Consider the following 17109-nt stretch of genomic DNA (forward strand, 5'->3'; position numbering starts at 1 on the left):
CTAACATGTATGCTGAATATCATATTGCGTATTTGCTTATATAGGAACACTTTTGGCCGGTGATGTTTTAGGCCGAATTACGCAACGTCTTTTAAGTTTCTTTCCTCGAGTGAACTTCCGATACGTAGCCTTGTTTGATAATGTTCTTGTCTGCTTCGAATAGATGATTCACATACAGCGATCAATACGTCGCAATTCACCGCTGTACAAATATTAGTTTTTGCTGTTTATCGTTGAATTAGTGTACCCTTTCGGAACTTCGAAAGAAATAGAAATATATAGTTGAGAAACTTGGTGGTAAAATGAGGAAAAGAGAACTAGTGCAAACTAGTAAGGCGAATAGTGATGAAGAACAGACCAATAAGTAACGGGACTCTTTTACGCGTCTGGAGACGCATGCACTCGCTTGAATTCGCATGACAGCGTTCGATTGCACAACGGTTAGGCTATCTGTACGTTCCTGTACCTTCAATGTTTGTTTTATCTTCTGTTGATACATTTTATATCCCTCCTTCCAATCCTTCTCTTCCTTTTTCTGTTACTTTCTTTCTTCTGTCCTCAAAATTGTCAAATATATATCTAAATATATATATATATGTTTAATTTAGAATATGATGTATACAATAAAATATATTCAAGATATTTATAGTCAGATCTTATATTTGTAAAATCGTCTTTTTAAATTTTATCTTAAGATATAGCAAATATTGATTATATCATTAGATGAATTTAAGACAACATTAAAATCAAATTATAAATATCGCTTTAAAAGCAATAAGCTTATCTCCATCTCCAGGTTCGTTCTTTATAGCTGGTTGATTTTGAAACGGGATGGAAATTGTAAACGGAAGCAAATTTACTAGAATATTCATAATTTCATTGGTTAATCTAGTAAATTTGTCCATTTTTGTAATTTCCAATTTTCTAGGTACATAATCGACCTCCTGAACTGGAGCTGTACTGTAAATCGAAGGAAAACCGTAAGGCAGAACCGATGAGTGCAATAAGATAGAGTGAAAGAAAGTACTTGTTTCATTTTAACTTTGCACTAGTTCAGAAATTTTTCGAAAGTGACTAGACTTATGAACGTTACTGTACTGAAACAATACAACGCATTACATTGGCGTACCTCTTGAATTGAATTGTTGGATCAACGAGAAAGATAATGTTAGTATAATTTTACCATTTCAATCTTGTTTGAAGATAGTAATATAATAAGAAATATCAAATTTATTAAATATATTATATAATATTATATTTATCATTTATTGTATTTACTTATTATTTTCAGAGTGTCATTCGCTTATACAGTCGCTTTTTCAACGTTTACACCAGTTCTGCTTTAAAGATCACTTTAAGTTACGTTCCGATATGCTAATATTGAAAGCTATAATATACGTTACATGGATTATATAGATTTTGGATACTGACAGAGTGAATATCAGGACGCCATTTTAGTGGCACACACTTCTTGAATTGGTACAGCCAGTTCAGCTGTAAAGAACAAACCTCCTGCTCCTTTTCAGGGCTGTATGAATATGTGATATTTAATTGTCCTGATACCAAATAACACAATGAACTTGGTTATTTTCTTCTTTACTTGTTTTTAAATATGCAAGATATTTAATAATATGTAATAAAAGGATAAAATGAAATGAAAATCCATGAAATCAATAATCAGTCTTTTCTTAGGAAAAATATTGCCTAAGAGAGAGAATTGAGACAAATAATTCATGAATAAATATTAAAGCGGAATTTTTTCTTGACAAAAGTATTGAACATAAAATTTTTCTAATCTCTTTATATTTCTGTGTTGTAATAATTTTTATATCTTTCACTTAGTAAACAATTCGCGTAAAAAAATAAAATAACAGTTAATATGTTTGACAACACGGAAGATAAACAACAAGATTTACCCTGCATAATAAATATTGCATAAATATATCGTAAGTTTTAGTAACAGTAACCAAGTTTATATATATAGTAGTACGTAGTAACCTGAATAAAAAGATCAAAAAAGTAAAATTTAAATTATATCATCGCGTAGTGTTATTTTTTATATTTCTCAATATCATGCATAAAAAGATTTAACTTTACAGTCAAAGTTCTAATGAATAGATGCATGTTAAAGTTTGTTTCTTATCTTCTCCCAATCACAACGTTGCTCTCCTTTACGGCCGGTTTTCATTCGCAATTCTTTATTGATATCTAAGTAATCGAACACGTTCCCTGGCTTCAACGGTGTCCACGTGGTCGGAATCAAGTCCGTAACAGCAGGTGTTGGGTTCCTTGAATATCAATTATCAGTATGAGATTCGCACGCAAAGCGTTCATATAAAAAATTCGGAAAAAAATATTAAATATACGGTACCCTGTTTTAGCAAAGTCCGTCCACATCTGCGTAAAACGGTTTATTAACTTATAATCTTCCGAATCAGACGTAAACGGTGGTATATCAAATCGTTTCGTTAAGTAAGGGTAAAATAAATAACATGTGTCTTCAACATGAGCCGCTCCTATAAAATAGAATTATATAGTAGGTTAATTCTAAACACGCAAAGTGACGATTCGCATTTTATGTCTATAAAATATTATCAATTGTTGTTTTACTTCTAATTTAAGTTTTACTAATAATTTAGTTCGTTCCTTAATAATTATTCATAGAATTACGGTGGCCCATTCTTCTTATAATTTTCATAAATTTGCATTTTCATAAATTGAAAAAACTATACGAGTACAAACACACTTTTGCTTTTCGAGAGTAAATATCTTTGTACTAACTTAAATCAACGAACATAGCGATACCTGGTTCGGTGAGGTCCATCGCTTTCTTCAAAATGGAATCTTTACTGTCATATGAGAATTCATATAGATATGTCGATTTGTGTCCCAGTTGCATTTGTATATTGGCTACTTCTTGAATTGGACGGTGAAATTGTACGTCGGTGAGGAAATCAGCGTAATGCCCCATAGTTTCCTTCGACAACGATTTATCACCGAAATAGAGATATCGTATGTCATTAGCCGTTATCGATTTCTTCTTCAGGTCAGCCATAACTCTTTTTGGTATAGTATTCTCGAAATTAGAATTCACTAAATTAATGGACTTATCATTCAATCCTGAAATAATTTCGAGAACATTATTAATATTAATCAGTATATGTAGGACACTTCATTAATATTAATCAATACATGTAACATAAATCTAGTAATATTAATAATCGACGAGTGTTTGTTAATTTTTATTGAGAACACTCCCACTTATATTTCTGACTTGGACCAGTGAAAAATAAGATTTTACTGCAAAGTCTGCAATACAGAAATTCACTACACGTTGCACCAAATCCACCATTACGTTTGTGACTTTGGAATTATTGGCTTGCGTACGATGATACTGTCTATGCTCGCAAACTGCATCAATAATGGGAGCGGTCGAGTTATTATCGACTGATTCTTTCAGCGAAATTTTATCGATTGCAGTACACTTTTAACTGAACCGCCGGTTACAAATATAACATTCAAGTAGAGAATACACAATCCGTATTTTGAAGAGTGCATTCCATTATTCACAGGCACGTTCGATCTTTGCCTAGCCTTCTTCAATAGAAATCAAAGTAGACAGAGATCGAATGCCTGTAGCGCATGCCACCCTTCTCAAGTGGCATCCCTTCGCAGCACCCTGTGGAGCTTTCAGTCTAGGTGCATAAGTCTATGTTCGGAAGTTACAAACTTCTTAATTTGTCACAACGTTATTCAAGCCGCAACTTCAACATGATCCATTAGAAACTTCTTTTCGAAACGTCAGTGTCGTAAGCCACACTGACGTCCACAGTGTTATATGTAGTATACTTATTATTCCACGACAAGCAACATCACGCGACATTGTTCACGTCTCCGGAGACATTTTCAGATATGTATGTATATTCTTATTTGCATCGTGGCATGACGCGAACTCACTGCGTGTGAAGAAGATCCCTTCTCTGTCTGTATAACCCAGCATGAGTGGCACTTTAATTCCACGTTGTACTAACACATACGGATCGTCCGTGAAGAATGGATCCGGTGACTTCAGGTCCATATAGGGGGGAAATGCGATCATGAACAATCGGCTTTCCTGCGAAAACGAATTATCGACAATTATTCGTTTTCTTTCGTCGATACGCTTTATTCGTCTCGACTATTTCATTCGTTGGATTTGCGTTACTCGACAAAAAATAATCATACATTGCCATGTATTTATAAGGAAAAAAATGCTGTTGCATAAATACGATTAAAACATTTGTTTATATATTTATGGCAGCTCATAGACGTTCGACAAAATACGGTTCGACAAAAATGACTTTTCTTCGAATACCAGAGCGAGACTAGTCATTTCCTGTAGTTTCTCGGGCGCTCAACACGAATCCGCTTTCTAAATTGCTTCATCACGTCACAATTTTGAGAAATTTGCAGTTTTAAAGTTATAGAAAGAGCTATTTCTACGTATTTTATAAACGTCATATATAAATTTATATAATTTATGTACAATTCTATATAATTTTATATAACTGTGCGTAATCTTCCTTGATGGGCTGCCTTTCCGCGACCGCGATCGCACAGCGATTATGACTTTTTTAGACGTTATTAAAATACTTACGAGGGGCGATATGAGCGTCTGGCAAACGTTTATGATTTCATTCGCGTCGGCCGTTTGGAGAAACTCGCCCACCTCCTGCAGGTTTGTGGTCTGTTTTCCGAGTTTCCCAGCGAGTTCCAAAGCTTTCTGACGTCCTGGTAGGTCGAAAGCCCATGGGCACAGCAACGAGCCGCTTTGTATGATCATTTTGTGATATAAACCTGCAAAACACGCTTTTATAACGAGTATACGAAGGGATTCGGGGGATATAAAGCTAAATCCAATACTGTTCTTTCTTCGTCTCAACTTCTTCCTTCGTTTTAACGATACATAACAAGCTACATTACATCCAATGGATGCCCTTTTAATGAGATTTCTTGACCAACTAGGAGTTGACTTTCCGCCAGCGGAGAAATAACGAGGAAAATTATTATTCTTATTATTCTCTTTTATGTTTTATCATTTTACAAGTTTTGACCCTGCATCATGTCTCTGTAAATCCCGCATAAAAGTTCAAATAATAACAAATTGAGATTCTTTTCGGATAAAATTAATTCAAAAGTACGCTTTGGCTGAGAGGAATGTGTGTGTTATTTATTCGCGCGTAAATAATAGTTATTTATTATTTATCATCATAAATATATTTATCGTCATAAATATAAATTGTTGCTCTAGTTTTACTATCAGATCGATACTTTTAATCCCGTATATATATTAAGTATTGTATGATAAGCAATCTGTAAAGCTAAAATTAAACGTTTGTACCGTTTTATACCATTATGATTTTATAAAACAATTTATACGTCGCTTCGATTTTTTGTTATCCTTTGTGTATATGTTTTCATGTGTACAAAGGATACTAAAGGATATAAAAATATAATTCTTTTCATTTTTTCCGAAAAATCTGGCTTTGGACAGCTCAGTATTTTTTATCAGTTACTGAAACCACACCTGTCTCTCATCCTTATCGCAAGTGAAACTCCAATTCTGTTAGAAATATTAAGGAAGGTAAAAAGAGCACTCTCTTAGCTCAAGGCACTACCGTCTCTCGCGATTACTTCAATCAGGAATTGGACCTGGAATTCTCGTATTTGCCAAGTAGGTGGATAGGTCGATAAGTAAGAGCTGTTATTGACATTTATAGGAGACGCTTTCTAAAAATATAAGGCATGAGTGGAAAAAAGGAAAAAGATATAAAAAAGCACGAAACATGTGAAACATTAATAACGCTGCGATATGAGAGAAAATGGAAAAGCTACTCGGAGCAGCAAAAGCTATTAGCGCTTCGATGTTTTCGTTGAAGGAAAATCAAGTCTGATATACCTGTGGTTGAAAGCACATTTGATGATTCACTACTCTGTGTATGTCTGTCTGTGTGTATGTGTATTTATGCATATAGATAAATCTGTGACATATATACCGTCAGCTAACGGACACGTGGTCAAAAAATGCGCTATAGCTGCGCCGGCGCTGTTGCCGAAGACTGTGATGTTTTCTGAATCTCCACCAAAGCTCGATATATTATCGCGAACCCATTGCAGCGCCATTATCGTGTCCTTCATACCTTGATTGCCCCAGGCCACGTTGTTTTCTAGGTTGAGGAAACCTGAAGAAATTTCGTTTCGCAAAGTTGACCTAACTCGAGTAAAGTTGCGCAAAATTGGGCGATTGACTTATTCTACGTGGAACTTAGTAACGAGATATTTTCCTGGCTTTTTCCGATGAACGAAACGTGGATGTTTTCGAGCTGTGAACGCTGGACACGAAAAAAGTGACAAAGTGACTTTTCATCTTCAGCTTTCTCTAGCTTCTTCCATTAACGAAATCTTAAAGTGCATAAGTGCCAACCGATCTACAATTTAAAATTAATTCCGACTTTATAATTTGGAATTTCAAACTTTCGAGATTCTCTTTACGTGACACTTCCGGTATATATTCTATAAGCAAAGAATCATAAATATGCAATATATCCCGCTTATCAAGCCAAATTTTTTTAAGTATCCTCCGTGTTAAAAGGAAAGGAGAAAAACATTTGCTTTTTCATCATATATACTGACTACATCATCTGTATGACTCATATTCGCTATGAAATGTCGCTAGTTGTTTGCGATTTATAAAGATCGGATTATATAGAATAGCGGATAATATAGAATATTAATAATAAAATTATCGCACTGATAAGTCAGTTTGACTTATCAATCAGGTGACAAATCGAAGTAACAAATGATAGTAATATCACGCCGTATCTTCTGTTGTTCCGCGTTCAATCTTAGATTCCTATCCGTAAATCACGCATAAAGATAATACTCGCTTAACCCAATTTTTACTAAAGCGATAAGATTGCGTTGCATTATCGCATCGATGAAGCAAACTCTCTCTCTCTCTCTCTCTCTCTCTCTCTCTCTCTCTCTCTCTCTCTCTCTCTCTCTCTCTCTCTCTCTCTCTCTCACACATTATGAGATTCACATATTTGAGCGGGATACACCGTCTATTCACTGCGTCTCTTATCCACGAATTAGCGCAACTTGTCCACTACTCTGCTTCGCATTTTTCGTTACTTCTCATTCCTTGTTAACATTCCTTGTTACTTCGCGAATATTCAACACGAATCGAGTTGAAAATAATTTTAAACATGCGATAATATAATCGATGCTTACTTAACCATTCGGATTATTCGGATAATTATCGCTTCATCTTACTGATATTCTGATAAAGTTGAATGTCATAAATCCACGGTCACACGCATAACGTAACAAAACTCGAATTAACCAGCGCAAAAATTTATTCGCTTCGAAATTTAAATTTATTTTCACGAGCAATCGTAAAAATACCGCGTTTCCGCCATTTATCTTATATAGGAATCAGAAAAAAATACTCTAAAGAGAGAGAGAGAGAGAGAGAGATGCACACACGCACATCAGTCATATCACCTACCGAATACGCTCAGCCTATAATTCAGCGTGACTAGCACGACGTCTTTCCGCACGATGTGATCGGGACCGTACAGTAAATCATTGCCGGAACAATTAGTATAGCCACCGCTGTGCAACCACACCATCACGGCGCGCTTCTTCCCCGGCTCGACGTCCGTGGCATAAACGTTCAGGTAGAGGCAATCCTCGGTACCGACTATTTCGCGTGTGAGTAGGTCCATTTGCAGCGAGATGCCGCCGAATTTCGAGGCGTCCCGTACACCGGTCCATGAATCCATTGGCTGTGGATCCTAAATACATAAATCGTCCTTGATTAGGATTAGGCAGTCGGCCTTGGACAACGATGTTTGTTTTAACAGAGAACACTCTGTTAAAGCGGCTAAATGGCCTCCTCTGTGGCTCTGACGAAACTCGATGCACGCGCGTGTAGAAAATTAAGAGATCTATTCTATCGACTTTGTTAACGAAAGTTTATACAGGATAAAGCTGTCCCCCAAAGTTTTATCCTTCGCTTGCGTAGTACGTGCACACGGCAAACCCGTGCGCGCGGTGCCAAGATAATTAACTTTTACCGTTTATATTTCGAAAGCTATTGTAACCTCGATACTTTTGTCCTAGGATTTTTATTTCCTATTAAATAACAGGGTCACCGAGTCACATCGTTGAAAACGAAGTGACTCGTAACGCGATAACGATGCTACAAGAAGCTTCTCACGTTTCTCCAGTTATCGATAACGTTTCGAGGTAAAAATCCATCGTTTGCGGCTTCGTGCTACGCCAGTGTGAGATATGTAAATTCCTCTTAGCACTTTGTCCTGATTATAGGTGAATACTAATGCAATATCGGTCTCAACGTCGTCTGACACACGCAGCATTCCGCGAAAGTCTTTGATAATTTGCTAAGGATTACATTTTTTTTCAATCTAACATGTAGATGAAGATTATACGGGATCTTTTGGAGACGAAAAATCGTGAAGATCAAATATCAGATCAAACTGGGGAGAAAAGCCAAATGCCATTTTGCAAAAATCGCGATAGTTATTAAGTTATTAATGATTGAAAATTACCACATCTAGAGGCTCTTTAAATTGATAACTTAAATTTATTTATCTGAAAAATGGTAAAGGACTTTTTGTGTTGCAGAATGACCTAATCTACAATTATATGACGGCTATTTTCATTTCATCAATAACTTAATAATTTCTGCAATTTTTGCAAAATGACACCCGATTAACCTTCACGAACTTTTGTTTCCAAAAGATCTCGGACACCCTGTACGTATTTGTGTCATTAAGATGAAGGTAGATCAGTGCTAGAACCTTATGCGGACGATCATTTATAAAATTCTGCGCAAGAATAAACACTACGGAGAACGCAACGAGTGCGACGAACGATTCGTATCGCCCGCCATTCCCATTGAATATTACGGCAACTTTTCAACGCGCCTCGTTGCCTCGAGAGCTTGGCGCTCTCTAGTCAAGGCTGAACACAATAGAGGCAGCTGTTCTTCGACTGAGATCGCATAATCGGAATGGGCAAAGTCTCGTGTATTCTTATGTACTCACTTTGAATCTAAGCTTGCCTATCGGCGGTTGTGCGTACGGTATCCCACGGAAAGCGGTGTAGTAGCCGCCATGGACATTCTCCTGGACGATGCCGCGTAGCTTTCCCTGGCGTACGTGCACGTCGACTCGGCTGTTCTTCATGACTGTCACAGCAGAACGCGCGATGGTTCGAATGTTATTCAGCATGTTTGCGTCTAGGCACGACTATTTTTTGCCTGTTTATGTGACTAACCCGAGCTCAGATTGAGCCGAGCATCAAATGATCGGGCGTGATCCGGACTACTGAATTTGGGAACGATATCGCAGTACGAATAAAATCGCTCTTGGATCTTAGATCGTAATCGCTAACAATGATATTCGATGACGTGCGCGAAAGAAAAATATGTCGCTTGTTCTCCCGGAAGAACCAAATGTACTCGTAAGCTCGGCGACGCGCAAGACGTGCTGAGTGCGAATTGTTATAAAAATTAAGGTAAATATTTACCTATGGGGACCATCTCCCGATCTCAAAAATCTTTAAATTGTATATTATGTAGATCACCACTCTGAGTAATGCAGGAAGGTTTTAGCCGGCGTCACTGTTTATTAAAAATTTATCAACAAAAAAGTTTGGTATATACGTAAGTTGCAAGTGCGTTTAGCACGGCGCGCCCCATCTCACTTGTCTCTCTTCATCTCCTTCCCATTGTTTGTTTTCAATCACTTTCGAGTAAATATCGGGGAGTGGGGATAAGGCGCACGTAGCGCGCCGTGCTAAACGCACTTGCAACTTACATATATACCACACACACTCTTTTTGTGAATAATTTTTTAATAAACAATGACCGCCGGCTGAAACCTTGCAGCATTACTCAGAGTGATGATCTACATAACATACAACTAAAATTTTTTAGATCGGGAGATAGTCCCCGTAGGTAAATATTTACCGAAATTAATTAGTATATCATCGAGAATCGCGAAGGTTCTTGTAAAAGGACGTGTTCAAAGTGCAAAGTGCAATGCGTCAAAAGATCAAGACTAATTGATTTGCGAACTCTGCGAGAATGATCCGGATCGCGATCTAGAAGAAATTACGACTCGTAACTCGGTTTCCTGTAATTATTTAAATGCTAAATTCGGTTTCCAACGTGCTCTGTTGCGTCACAGTTCTAAAAAATTATCGGGTGAAGACATAAAAAATTTTTTTACATATTTTGTCATATCATAATTACGAAATGTAACGTATTGAAAAAGTATTAATGCAATCAAAACTAAGCATTAAAAGCTTTAAAGCTTTAAAAAGAATTTAAAAAAAATGTCTACGTCCGCGTCCGGATGCTTTTTTCAAAACAGTACGCTTCCAACGAATAGTAAGAAATTATGATAAATTATAGTAATTTCTTTAAGAAATTACAATAAATTACGGTAATTTTTTTTTAGAAATTACTTATGGTAAATTATGGCAGTTACAATAATTCATTATCGTTCGTTTCTTCATCTTTTTTTGGGAAATCACGATAATTTCTAATTATTTGAAGCGTACATTTTCCAATGTGAAGATATTTTCGTTAGATTAAAAAAAGTTGAGAATAAACCTGCATGAAAATTTACATATGTATACATGTAAAATAGTATAATTATAAATTTAGCTTTGTGTGCGAACAGCATCGGCCGCGATGTAGAACATATTTTCAAGTTTTTTCCTCCAAAAGACTCATGCCTCCTCTCCCTTAAAAACTTGTACACATATATATCTTTTTATAGTTCATTCTCCTCATTGATATAAAAAAAGATCGATAACAGTGCTCTGTAGCATTTCCAAATATTTACGTTTCTAGCTCGTAATATTCCGGTTTATAAGAAGAGAGAAAAACGAGCGGGCGCGCGAGAAGTTGCGCGCTCGCTCGTTACAACTCGTAAACACAGAAGCGTCATCGTACCCTGACGTCACTGCGCGATTGCGACCTTGCATCTCAGAGCTGGTCCCATAGCTCCGTGCGATACGGAGTTTCCTTTTCTCTACCGGAGTAATCACAAGCGACATGTATCGGGTGAGCAAGACGTCACGCGCGACTTTATCGCTTCGATATGCGACTGCTTTTAGTCGTGATCGATGGCGCCGGTAATCGAGTCATGTTCGCTGAATTAAGCGAAGATGTCAGCTGCGAAACGTGTCGGCTGCATCCTTGACGCTGCGATCTAATCTTTGCACCGTGTATGTTAATTCAACGAAATATAATTAATCGGCTTTGTTGTTGCCGTGTACCCCTTCATACGCACGCACGTGTGTGCGCATGCCATGTCACACACACACACACACACACTCATACATATGTGGGCCAATGATGCGAGAGTATGAAAACTTGACGCGCGCGTATGGGCACGCTCGTCTTGCTATTGTCCCCAAGGTGCGCAAGGAACATTGCACTCTCCCCGATGCACTATGTATGTAAATCAAGCCGCGAAATTTCCCGGACAAATAAAGGGGCGACGGCTCTTCTTTTTTACCGGCACGCTTTTTATATGCACACACGCGGAGTGACCTGATTTCTCATTTTGATTTTGATCTATCCTCGAGATTTATCTCCTTGAAATCGTATCAACGAAGATACTCACCGCTATCAGCGAAGTCTCGGTGGCTGATGCGAACTCAGCGCAAAGCTTTTACTACTTTCCTCGCTCTCTCTCTCTCTTCTGTTGCTCTTTGCCTTCGTCGCCGTTAAGGTTACTGCAGTCGACTGTTGCAGATAAGGTCGCATTGCAAGATAAAGATTATAAATTGAAAGCGCGCACTAGCGCGAATAACTAAGAAAATGGCAGACATTCTCAAGTATCTTATACTTGCGACTATCGTAAGTACGCGCTTATCTCCTAGAGTCCTAGACCGAAAGATCGCTTATTTCTAACGACGAAGTGTTTTTATTATTAAATTCATAAACAAGCGATAAAGAGAGCTTCGATCGCAGCGAAGTTAGATATACAGAAGAAATTTAAGCGACAAGACGTAAACAGTAAATAAATTACTCAATCAACAGTTGAATATTTTTATTATTATATTTAAAAATAATGAATTTTTATTCCCTTAGTCACTTTCCTTACTATTTACATTTTGCTGCCTAAATTTTTTTGTGCGTCCACCTCCTTAGTCTCTACTTCAAAGGAGCAGCTGTTACTATTGTTTAGCTCAGCTCCTGCTAATCCTTTCTCCGCGTGCATGCGAACATTTACACTCCTACGAGGACGTGAGAAATTCTTGGCGATGACAGATGCTGATATGATTGAACACAGAAAACACAACTGACAATTATCCGGCGGATATTCTTTTGAGGCTCTGTTTGAAGTTTCAAGTTTCTTAGAAATATATTGTGATAAACATCGATGAGATCGCATATAATAACAATGATGATATCAAACGTGACGCTGAGTCACGCAGAGAAAAATGACGACGTCAGTTGGCTGAAGTCGTAAGGACGTTCGGACAAGAAGTCCAGCGCCGACTCCAGTGATGTACATTCATTAATCACAGGCACTGCCGCCAGAAAAGCACAAATTTCGCCAAGAGATTCTTCCGATTCGCATCTCGCTTGATTCTTTTCAGAGCTGTGCGTGCGTGCGTGCGTGCGTGCGTGCGACAGGAACTACACCAGCGGAGGTTACCATGAAAACATCTTTCGTATCTCGGCCGTAACGAGGATTATGCGGCACGATCTCGGATAAAAAGTGATATATAGAATCGTCTTTTGTAGGCGCCACGTCGCAAAGGCCGCGGAGGCTTGCATTAGCGTGCCGTATAAAAGTGGTTTTTCTCATCCATCAAAACGGCGCGCCGGCGTGAAATTACACGCGAGCGCGATCGATAGATTTCAGAAAGGGCCGTGGACTTTCTCCACATGCGTGCGAACATAATAAGTTCTCGATATTCTAAATTTACATAACCGAGTGGGAACACCGCGGAGTGAAGGAAAGGAAGGAGTCGTCCATTTGCGTCTACAATCGCGTAATGGAAGACTTACAGCCAGGAAGTTGACTATTTTTGTAATGAATGTTGCTGTAGTAACTAAACTTGTAATAAATATCGCTGCAATGTTGTTAATGACAATAACCTCACACGCACATACCTGCTGCTACTTCTTTGTCGGAACAACGAGAAGATACAACAGACGACGATTGTAATTTTAGCGGGACCTTTTTTCACTCTCGGTGCAATGAAAGTCTCTAATCGCGAGTATCGGCGTGTGATTTATTATTTCACCTTATTTGACATTTTAGCTTATCTACGAGAGGATGATATTATGTCAGTGTGTCCGATATAAGCCGAAATATTTTTATTCTTTAATGTCGTAACAACTTGCAACTTTCTCCATTGTCAAACCGATCTCTTTATTTCCACTTATTGATTTAACGAGAGCGAATGTCAAAATACGGACACGTCAAATATTTTTAAGAGAGAGCCTCAATTTCAACTTTCGATTTCAACAAAATTTTTTACTCTGACGTTGGGACGTATTTTATTAACGAAAGCAGTACGTGGGATTTGCAGTGACACCGATTGCAAATTTGTTGTAATTCGATGTTTCATACAAGAGACGTTTCCTCACAACAAATTTGTCTTTCATTTCGAAAGATTAAATCAATCACTAGCACATTCTTCATTTTAACTCGTGCAAATATTGATCAAGTGTCGTCGTCGTCGTCGTCGTAACAGAGAAACAAATCTTGTATATGTAACTTTTAATTCCCAATTTTTTTGCGGAACTTAATATGATCGGATAGACTGATGAAATGTGCTTGTAACGTACCTTATTCCCCAAAGATAGCAAATAACGAAGTAATTCGAGGTAGCGGATTCGAGGTAGCAGCACGGAATGTTTCCATCAAACTACTTGTGTCATCAAAAAATTGCAAACGAAAAACCTGCATTATACCGCTCATTTATACTGTATGAACAATTTGAATGTAGCGCTACGTGGAATATGCGCATACTTATTTCTGACTAACTTCTCCAATGATACCATTAACCACATTCTCATAAAAAATGTATAGGGGAATCGTATCACGTGTTAATGCGATACAAGGTATAAATATGCATGAGGAAAATAAATATTGATGTGTGCAAAGTTGGCAAAATTAAAATTTGTTTCTCACTGTCGTTTGTCATTGAAAAAAAGTAATTCGTCATTGACTCTTAAGAAACAATGATTCTTTATAGTTTTCGTTATTTTCTTCAACGAGTTTTAAAAATCCACGATTTCTATCACATGTGGGTCTTACATTTATAATAGACCATATGTACAACGCGCTCAACATGCACGACGTAAAGATAAAAGTAACGATTATGTAACGCCCTTATCAAGTTGTCACTAAAAAGGAAATAATGGCTTCAGTTTTCGCAATCCCTTTCCTTCATATCAGATTAAATACATGTGAAAGAACTCGAGGCTATTGGGCGGGGCGTAACGCGAAGATTTCCTCACCACATTTTTTTCCCGAATTCCATTTTCGAAATGATAAGAAAACACAATTGGTACGAACAGCAGCTCGTACATAATCTTACATTCAATCTCGTTCTCCTCTCCACGTCGGAAAGGAAGAAATGGCCCGATAAAATGGCACGTCTCAGATATATCCTGCTCCTCCAACACGGCGCGCTTAATGGATCGCGTTCAGTCCACGTCGAGCTAAAAAGTTTTTAGGCTCTTTCCGTAAAACGGAAAACCCGACGGTATTGAGTGTACACTCAGGTATTTGCGGTCGTTTTGCACAGAGTGTAATATTCTCTCTAAAAGTGAATCAGTGAAACTCATTGTCAATCAGCGATTATGCACTGATTTTCAGTGCTAAGTATACTACTGAAAAATTCAGTACTGAATTTTTCAGTGGTATACTTAGCACAGTAGTATTCGAATTTTTCAGCGAAATTTTCACTTTTAGAGAGTTACAAGCAGAGTATGGACGAGTAAAGTAAAATTACCTGTAATGCCATTACTGTTATATGGTCGCCTTTTTCGCAACTTGGTAACAGCATTTTTCCGTATTTCGTATTTCGTATTCCGGTAACGCTGAAATCTCTGTTAGACTAGATACTATTGGAGATCGAAGATTGCCGGTCGAGCAGAGGAACTCTGGACAGATTGGTACAAAGAGAACCAGGATCGAAATTAGCCGATTCGTCGAATTCCACTCTCTAATTCGTAATCCTCAATCTCTAATATCCAGCCTGATACGGATTCTTACTTCGTGCAGGCAGAGCGTACTTAGACGGAATGAACGACAGCGAATTATAAAAGAGAATCTTTCAAACGTGAAAAAAGCAACGAGAATTGTAACGATTGTTCTTGGTTCCTGAACAACGGCGACGAAGTGACGAGTAACGCTAACAAATTATTTTGCAAAATAAATAATGGAGCGAGACGACAGGTCGCACTTTTAAGAAGCGACTCTCCCAAGTCCGACATTACAAGTATATATTTTCGCAGCCGTCGCGTTTGACGAGCAAATAAACTCTCTCCGTGCGCGTAGCGCCTGGCGCGAGGGATTAAATCAACCGCGAATATGAAATATTTTTCCAAAACATTGTCCAAAAAAACAGTATCCAAAAAAAAAAAGAAAAACTGTAAAAGAGATGAAAAAAAGCCTGACGCAGCGTGATCGTCGCTGGGAAATGTATATTTACGCATACTAATGTGTTTGCCAAACAAACGGAGACGCTGAAAAAGTAACCGCTCCCCTTCCTCGTTACGTTGTGTTTTTTTATGAAATTTACCCGGCGGTTTGATACCCCTTTTATACGCTTACGCGTGATTTGCGCCCGCAAATCTGGCTCGCGTTCGATCTGATCCGCAGTACGTCGGGTTTAATTAACACGCGATGCGCCAAAAATGCCGTGCCTTCCCTCTCGCCCCTGGAACGCGTGGAACTTCTGATTGGAAATTTTTTACGAGGGACAGGTCGGATATTATTGTACAAACTTCGCGACGACGACTTTTATGGACAGGTGAACGCGCTGCAAATCCGGCAGCGACGGGACGAATATCGATTAGCTCTCCGCGTTAAAACGTATTCTCGCCGAGCGTTATTCGTCGAAACGGCTTCGCTCTCCTAAATCCAACGTGATTCTCGATAAAAGGCGGCACCGGCTAAAATTCGATGAACGTCCAAGATCAAATGTAAATTTCAGCCCGGCGCTGAACGTGCGAAAGTGGGTCGAACGTCGCGCCTCAGATTTCCGGATTCTGTTTTTGCGGGGCCACCTCCGACATTTTTTACGCGACTAATTTGCAATTACGGCGCACGATTTGAACGAAGAGAAGAGCTAGAGAGAAAGGAAATTTCGGGCCGAAAGCATTGCATTGCACGGAACAGCCTCGACATGCAGTGTAATTAGTTTATTTCGCAATTTTTTAATCGTATACGCATTATTGATTCGTTATTTATTGACTGCTCAACGAGCAATGCGTATAGAAGCGGCAATTTGCGATAGTTTTAATTAACGCCCAGAAATGAATTTGTACTTGTAATATGGCTCTAAAGTACGGGCAGTCTAATTAACACAGCTTTTTGCGAGTCGCACGATGTGTGAACGAAACTATGCATCCGAGATGAAATTTCCGTTTCAAAGTGTTTCAAAGGAAGATTTCATATCGTTATAATCGCGCTCGTGAAGCAGAATGTTAAATTTTTTTTTTTCATGAACACTAATCAATCGCATAACATGCGAACGAAACTACGAATTCAAAGCGAAATTTTCAGTGGAAAATGTTTCAAAGGAAGGTTATATATCGTTGAAGTCGCTCCCGTGAAATAACATATACAATTTTCTTGTACAGCTACATTATTCAGAGTCCCCTATTCACTACGTTTTATATCTGAAAATTTTAGGATTAAATTTCTGTAATAGAAATTTTGTCGAATTTTAAAATTGCAATGCCCGCTAATATGATAATAATATCGCGATATCTTAACAATGTACATACACATCTAATTAAATTTAAAAATCCTTTTATATCGATATTTATTT

The 17109-nt window shown here is 38.0% G+C and overlaps 2 protein-coding genes across 17 annotated transcripts in view; one reads left to right on the forward strand and one right to left on the reverse strand.

Moving 5' to 3' along the window:
• The window catches only part of Dh31-R (Diuretic hormone 31 Receptor), a 94001-nt gene that overhangs the window by 42697 nt on the left and 34195 nt on the right, over positions 1 to 17109 (forward strand). Inside the window, exon 1 of one of the 13 annotated variants that reach the window (XM_025302431.1) lies at positions 9114 to 9279. The exons of the other annotated variants lie outside the window; for them this stretch is intronic. The gene's annotated coding sequence lies outside the window, so the exon portion shown is untranslated. Of the gene's footprint in view, positions 1 to 9113; positions 9280 to 17109 lie in introns of those variants that run through there. 13 annotated transcript variants of the gene reach the window in all.
• LOC105184688 (esterase E4) lies at positions 1943 to 13963 on the reverse strand. Of its 4 annotated transcripts, XM_025302420.1 has the most exons (10): positions 13892 to 13963; positions 11709 to 11830; positions 9114 to 9256; positions 7550 to 7838; positions 6036 to 6221; positions 4637 to 4836; positions 3958 to 4114; positions 2806 to 3120; positions 2372 to 2516; positions 1944 to 2288 (listed from the first exon to the last, which is right to left on the reverse strand). In XM_025302420.1, exons 3-10 carry the CDS (start codon positions 9252 to 9254, stop codon positions 2126 to 2128), a joined length of 1596 nt encoding a protein of 531 aa, XP_025158205.1. In that variant the 5' UTR covers positions 9255 to 9256; positions 11709 to 11830; positions 13892 to 13963; the 3' UTR covers positions 1944 to 2125. The 4 variants fall into 4 exon arrangements, with proteins under 4 accessions (XP_011141919.1, XP_011141918.1, XP_025158205.1 ...); XM_011143617.3 differs by lacking the exons at positions 11709 to 11830; positions 13892 to 13963 and adding an exon at positions 9598 to 9777 and having other exon boundaries at positions 1943 to 2288; XM_011143619.3 differs by lacking the exon at positions 11709 to 11830 and having other exon boundaries at positions 13892 to 13962.

Source organism: Harpegnathos saltator, unplaced genomic scaffold (assembly GCF_003227715.2).
Source record: "Harpegnathos saltator strain DR-91 unplaced genomic scaffold, Hsal_v8.6 scaffold491, whole genome shotgun sequence".
NCBI lineage: Eukaryota > Metazoa > Arthropoda > Insecta > Hymenoptera > Formicidae > Harpegnathos > Harpegnathos saltator.